Here is a 6795-nt window from a genome sequence, read left to right as displayed (position 1 = left end):
TTTTCTTGTCTCTTACTTCCTTCGTTTTTTCTTTCTTTTCCTCTGGGCTTGTGCCTATTTATATCAAATAAAAAAATATGAAAGGTACAACCTCAGAGAATAAACCGTGTGGGAGGGAAACCCTCACGACGGCGGTGTTGGGTGAGGGTGAGACAGGCCACCCATCGTCGACATCATGCAACTGTCAGGAGTCTGTAGTAGGCAACCCGGCCCAGACTCTGGTTAATGCTCGGGAAGTTGTTCGCAGGTATGTGACCTGGCCCGCGAACTGACCAAGGCTCCAGGAAGAGATGCACGGAGGGAGGGATAGCAGAGGGAGGCTAAATTATCTGGAGGAGTTGCGGCTGTCGGATTCGGACTCGCCGATCAAGACCAGGGGAAGCAAGAGGATAAGGCGCATCATCACGTCGTCGGACGCACCAGGGGGGAATAATGGAAGCCAGTTAATACTAACGCTGGAGGCAGGAAGGCTCCCGGACATCCTTAGGTTGAGCCTAAGGAGGATGGAGATGAAGAGAGCGCGATGCTCTAATATGAAAGGATAGGTGTCGGGCAAGATGAAGCGCCTCATCAAGGATGCGTTCATCATTTCCGATGAAATTGAGAAGCGACTGGACAGGCAGTCTGGCTCCCTGCTCTCAAGAACTGAAGCGGTAATTCAGCTGAGAACGAAGGCTAAAATGAGGGATAAGAATATCCGTCGAAAAGATGAAGAGATCGCTAGGCTTAAGAAGGAGCTCAGGAAGCGGGAGTCTTAAAAACAAAGCCAGGGGGTAAAGGCGGTTGCTGTCCCAAGCCAAGGGAAACAGGTGGTGCCTACAGCAAACAGGGCAACCCCAGCTTTGGAGAAGAGGCTGGAGGATGCAAGGGAGGGGAATGTGATAGCCATGTTGAGAGAAGTCAACAAGAGCATTGAGACGTTACAACGTAACCAAGTAGAGCTGTGGAACGCCTTCACTGGCACCAATTGATCATCCCAGCGGTGGACAAGCTTGACCGAGGGGACTGGGGTTGGAGGAAGGAAGAGTGCTCCTACCCCAGGGACTTCGAGGGCTCCTGCCCCAGGAGTGCCTACCGCGGGTGTTGTTGCCCCTTCACAAGATGGGTTCATCGAGGTGGTGGGGAGGAAGAAGCGCCGCCAGCTGACGGAGAGGACCGTTACTACGAGGGAACCTTCAAGAAAGGTAGAAAAAAACACCAAGAGAAGTGCCACAGGAAGTGGCACTAAGAATAAAAAGAAGAAGTACAAGAGGAATAACCGCGGCGGCGGAACTAGGGAGACTGCAGCGGTCTCACTGGTATGCAAAGAGCCAATGTCGTACCGCGATGCTCTTGCTAAGGCCAGGGAGAACATTAGCCTCAAGGAGATTGGGGTAGAGAGTATGACGATGAGAAGGGGTGTGACGGGGGCCTTCATCTTCAGTGTCAGAGGGAAAGAGGCCGCTGTGAAGGCAGACTGGGTAGCCGAAGCTCTGATGAGGACGGTATCAGAGGCCAAGATCGCTCGGCCACAGAGAATGAGATCCTTCAGGCTGATGGGAATCGACCCAAGCCTAAATTTTACTGTTGTGAGGAACGCTCTCCTCACAATAAAGGGGAACTCTGACCCCAATAGAATCTGGGTTGGTGAAATAAGGATGGGTAGGGGACGTCTCTGGGAGACGGTTGTCTCTGCTCCGGTGGAAATGGCACAGGCTGTCATCAAGAAAGGRAAGATAGACTTCGGACTATACCGGGCAAGAGTGGTCGAGCTCCGGCAAAGACCATTGCGTTGCCACCGGTGCCTGGCTAGGGGTCATGTTGCTGCGAGCTGCCAAAACTCGACCTCTAGGGCAAGCCTTTGCTATCAATGTGGCCAACCGGGCTACAACGCGAAGGACTGCAAAAACAAGGTGGTGTGTCCGGTGTGCAGGGACGCCGGGCGCAGGAACAAGAACCATCGTGCGGGGACCAGGGAGTGTCCGGTGGTCCTTCCGCGAAGGACAAATAACGAAACGTGCGCGACCGCGAGTGCTAGTGAGGCTCGGGTGCCTGGTGCTTCGGCGGGGGGGATGAATAGGGGAGAGGATATGGGGATGGACGTGGACCTTTTTACCCCCACAAGAGACGAAAGTGGAGCAGTAGCGCAGGACAAGTACTGCCGTACGAACATGTGTGCGAAGCCTGCAGCAGGAGCGGGGATTAGTTGTGTGACCATTAACAATGTCGCCCAGTGAACAATGTGTGCAGGTGAACCTGAACCATGCACGGGGTGCGCAGTATCTACTGATCCAGCGTATGCGCGTGTGTGGGGCGGGGATTGCGGTTATATCAGAGTCGTGGTGGGTGCCTCCCGGGGATGTGAAATGGTTCTCGTCCCTGAGGGGGGCTCCGCTATCTGCGGTACTGGTAGGTGAAAGCGAAAGACCCTGCAGTCTGGTGCTCAGGGGTAACTTCTTTGTAGCCGTTAAGTAAGGGGACTCGCTGGTGATTTCTGTCTACTTTCCACCCAGCGAGGTTATTGTTGAATTTTGTAGACACCTGGACGAGCTCGAGCTTGAGCCGGCATGACAAGACTTTCCTATGGTGGAATGCGCGGGCTGCGGACGAGGACATGCTCGCTGCGGCTCTCATATCAAGCGACTGGACGCGTCCTGGTGGTGTGTGTAGTGCGCGAGTGTATGTTAAGTGGCTTCGCGGAATGTTGGTGCGCGTGTGCGACATGGCACTGCTTGGGGCGGGGAACACTAAGAACAAAACGAGGAAGGCGTGCTGGTGGTCGCTRGAACTGTCTGCTCTTAGGGCGGAAGCGACTGCGGCTAGAAGGCGATTTCTGAAGGCCAGACGCAGCGGGGACCAAAGAAGAATAGAACTGTGTCTGGAGGCCCGTAGGAAGACTAAAAAACTTTTGAAGAGGGCCATTAAGAAGGCCAAAGCCACTGCCTGGAAAGACTTCATAGGGACACGGGAGGCAGACCCGTGGGGCAAACCATATCGCCTGGTCATGGGAAAGCTAAGGCCATACTCTGCACCCTGACGGAGGTGCTTGAACCGGACGTTTTGGACCAGGTGATGGGGGGCCTTTTTACCCAAGTGGAGCAGATCAATGCTCAGAACGTGCGCAGGGTGCAGGTTGATGGTGCAGCGGTAGCGCCGGAAGAGGTGCTAGCTGCGGCGAAAAGGATAACCGGTGGGAAGGCTCCGGGACCGGATGGGGTCCCGGTCATAGTGATAAGAGCAGTGGCAGTACACTGCGGGGTCGGTCTCGCGTAACTTTTCACAGAGTGTTTTAGGACCAGCAACTTTCCAACAGCCTGGAAGAGGGCTAGGCTGGTCCTGATAAAGAAGAAGCAGGACGCCCAACCCGACYTGCCTGGCTCCTACAGACCGATCTGCCTGCTGGATGAGATTGGAAAGCTTCTAGAAAGGATAATAGTGTCAAGGATTGGTGAGTGCCTGGAGTCAAAGGGTCTGCTTTCACAGGCGCAGCATGGCTTTCGCGTTGAACGCTCAACGGTAGGTGCCATTATGGTGGTGAAAAATATTGTGCGGGAGTGCGTGGACAGTGAGCGCGTCGGGATCCTGACCTCGCTGGACATCAGCAATGCGTTTAATTCGCTACCGTGGGAGACCATCTTCAGGGCGCTGGATGGAATGGGCCTTCCCACGTATATCGCGAACATTGTTAGGAGCTATCTATCAAACCGATCGTTGATGTTTGTCGGGAGGCGAGGACGATTTGAGGAAAGACGGGTGTCGTGCGGGGTCCCGCAGGGTTCGGTGCTCGGACCAACCCTGTGGAATATCGCCTATGACAGTGTCCTCCGGGTTCCGATGCCGGGGGGTTCCTGGGTCGTCTTTTATGCAGACGATACGGCCCTCCTGTCACTGGGGCGGGACTTGTCAGAGGCGATCGCGAACGCGGAACGGAATCTCGATGTAATCGTGGGTGCGATCGAGGAGCTTGGTCTCAAGGTGGCGCCACATAAGACAGAGACAATGGCCTTCCCTGCCTCTGCCCTCCGCAGACGCAGGAATGTTCCGGCCCCTGCTATTAGGGTTAGGAAGTCTCTGGTTTTCATAGGTCCCAGAGTTAAGTACCTGGACGTGGTGTTAGACTCGGATCTTACGTTCGGGCCTCACTTTGCGGCCTTGATTCCTAAGGCAGAGGGGATCCTCCGGTGTCTTGGAAGGCTCTTTCCGAACCTTCACGGACCGGGGGAGAAGAAGAGGCGCCTCTACGGCAGCGTGATCCAATCAGTGCTTCTTTATGGGGCGCCGGCGTGGTGGCGCGCTGCCGCGGAGGACATGCGTGTCAAGCAAGCCATTCGATCGTTCCAGAGGAGGGTGGCGATCAGGGTGTGTTGCGCCTATAAAACGGTGTCGTTCCATGCGGTAATGATGGTTGCGGGAATCATTCCATTCGATCATCTTGCTCCCCGACTGGCGGAAGTGTATGCGACCCTTAGTGACGCGGAGGGACCTGTCCCTCCGAGCATTGAGGTGGCGCTGGGCGCTGAAACCAGGAGGATGGCGATTGCTGCATGAAATCAAGAGGAGATTAGCCTATAAGGGGTAACGGGTGAAACGGGGGCGCAGGTGAGGGCGGCTATTGCTGGCAGGTTGGATGAGTGGGTTGAGAGGCCGTACTCTATAGGTACGACCTTTCACACCACTCAGCTGATGACTGGACATTGCTGCTTCCCTGCGTACCTTTTTAGAATAGGGAAAGCGGCGTCTCCGCAGTGCTTTCACTGCGGAGCAAATGTAGATGATGCGGATCACACTCTAGTTGACTGCCCTGCGTGGGTGAATGAGCAGGACGGTCTTGTCAGGGAATTGGGGGTGGTGCGGGTCTCCCTTTCCGGCATACTCAGGGCATCCCTGGATATGCCAGGGGGGGTGGACTGCATTCCAGTCCTTCGCGGGATGCGTGATGCGCGAAAAGGAGAATGCGGAGAGAGAGAGAGAATGGATGAATGGGAGAAGGTTGCGTGCGGGGCCGCAGAGGAATCTCGCTCCTAGGCGGCCCCCTCGGGCGAGGCTTCGCGTAACTTGGGCGGCGAATGTCTGATGGCTGTGCGTCGCTTCCCCCTTATGGAGTGCCGTCATGGTATGAGAGTGGAGTGAGCCAGACCAGAACACCGTTCAATGTAGGGTCAGGCCAGGAGTGAGTGAGTAGCCTGCGTCTCCAGTGGGGTCCATGCTCAACTGTTGAGTGCGCCTAGGTGTGTGAGTTAGCGCCTCCGGGGAGGAAACATTCCTGTTGAGAGCGCTGGATGCAGGAGTAATGAGAGTGTGTGCGTGTGTGGGAGAAAGCGTGGCGAACTTCTGGCCGGGCTTGTTAGGGGAGAAGCACAAAGGCAATCTGAATTGTACTAGTCGTGCGTTGCGCCTGCCTCCTCCCCTTGCGGGTGAGTGTTGAACCAGGTTGGTTTTTAGTCGGTAAGAATCCGACACTCTCTTGGGTACCGGGCCCAAGGGTCCTATTGAAGGTTTTCCCCCTTACGAAAAAAAAAAAAAAAAAAAAAAGGGTTGCGTCAGGGTTGCGTCAGGGTTGCGTCAGGGTGGCGTCAGGGTTAGAACGTCTTGGTGGCTTTAGGGATGCGTATGGGTTGGAACGTCTGGGTTACTTTAGCGATGCGTCAGAGTTGAAACGTCGGGGTTGCATTGGGAATGCGCCAGGTTTGGAACGTCGAGTTTGCTTTAGGGTTAGAACGTCGTAGTTGCGCTAGGGATGCGTCAGGGTTAGAACATCAGGGTTGCTTTAGGAATGCGTCAGGGTGTCATGTGGTACGCTATCGTAATTAGTATCGTTTCTGCTTCTCGCGCGGTTAGTTATCGTTCGATTCTTCGTGAAAAAATATTTTTTCCCCCCCGTGGGTAGGGGGTTGTAGAATACTCCCACAGTATTCCCTGCTTGTCGTTAGAGGCGACTAAAAGGGAGGGTTTGAATGGTGTGTGTATGTTCTGTGTAGCTATTTCTCTCTTTGATTCTTTCTATCCCCTCTTTTTCTATTCTTCCTTATCTCTTACTTCCTTCCTTTTCTTTCCTTTCCTCTGGGCTTGTGCCTACACATAAAAAATAAATATAACTGATACAAACTCTGGGACTTAACCGTGTAGGAGGGAAACCTACACAACGGCGGTGCTTGGTGGTGGCAGGACAGGACACCCGCCGTCGTCAGCATACGACTGTCATGAGTCTAGGGTAGGCGACCCGGCCCAGACTCTAGATAATGCTTTGGAAAGTTGTTCGCAGGTAGGTGACCTGGCCCGCGAATCGACTATGGCATCAGGAAAGGGGGCAGTGATGGAGGGATTGCAGAAGGGGACCATTGACTTGGGGGAGTTGAGGATTTCAGATCCAGATTCGCCAATCAAGACCAAGGGGAACCAGAGGATGAGGAGTATCATCACGTCGTCGGAGGAGGACGACTGCCTCATCGTAGAAGAGGATGCRCCAGGAGGAGGCCAGACGCCGCTGACACTGGAGGCAGGAAGACTACCGGAGAAACTCAGGTCAAACCTAAGGGGGATAGAAAAGGAGAGAGCGCGATGCTCGAATATTAAAGGAGAAGTGTCGGGCAAGATCAAGCGATTTGTTAGAGATTTGCTTGTCATTGCCGACGAGATGGAAGAGCGGATGGATAGACAGTCCGGCTCCTTGTTCTCAAGGGCTGAAGCAGTGATCCAGCTAAGAACGGAAGCAAAGATAAGAGACGAAAAGATTCGTCAGATGGAAGGTGAAATCGCTAGGCTCCAGAGGGAGCTTGAAAAGCGAGATGCTGACAAACAAAGCCATGGAGTAAAGGC

The 6795-nt window shown here is 54.3% G+C and overlaps 1 protein-coding gene across 1 annotated transcript; it reads left to right on the top strand.

Annotated features, from left to right (window-relative positions):
- The first annotated feature begins 1313 nt into the window (after nucleotides 1–1313).
- Nucleotides 1314–2216, top strand: LOC106792724. The gene has a single exon (XM_014759225.1). It carries the CDS (start codon nucleotides 1314–1316, stop codon nucleotides 2214–2216), a length of 903 nt encoding a protein of 300 aa, XP_014614711.1.
- Nucleotides 2217–6795: the final 4579 nt, after the last annotated feature.

This window comes from Polistes canadensis, unplaced genomic scaffold (assembly GCF_001313835.1).
Source record: "Polistes canadensis isolate GaletaPanama2010 unplaced genomic scaffold, ASM131383v1 scaffold_580, whole genome shotgun sequence".
NCBI classification, from domain to species: domain Eukaryota; kingdom Metazoa; phylum Arthropoda; class Insecta; order Hymenoptera; family Vespidae; genus Polistes; species Polistes canadensis.
This window is presented reverse-complemented; position numbering and strand designations above follow the sequence as displayed.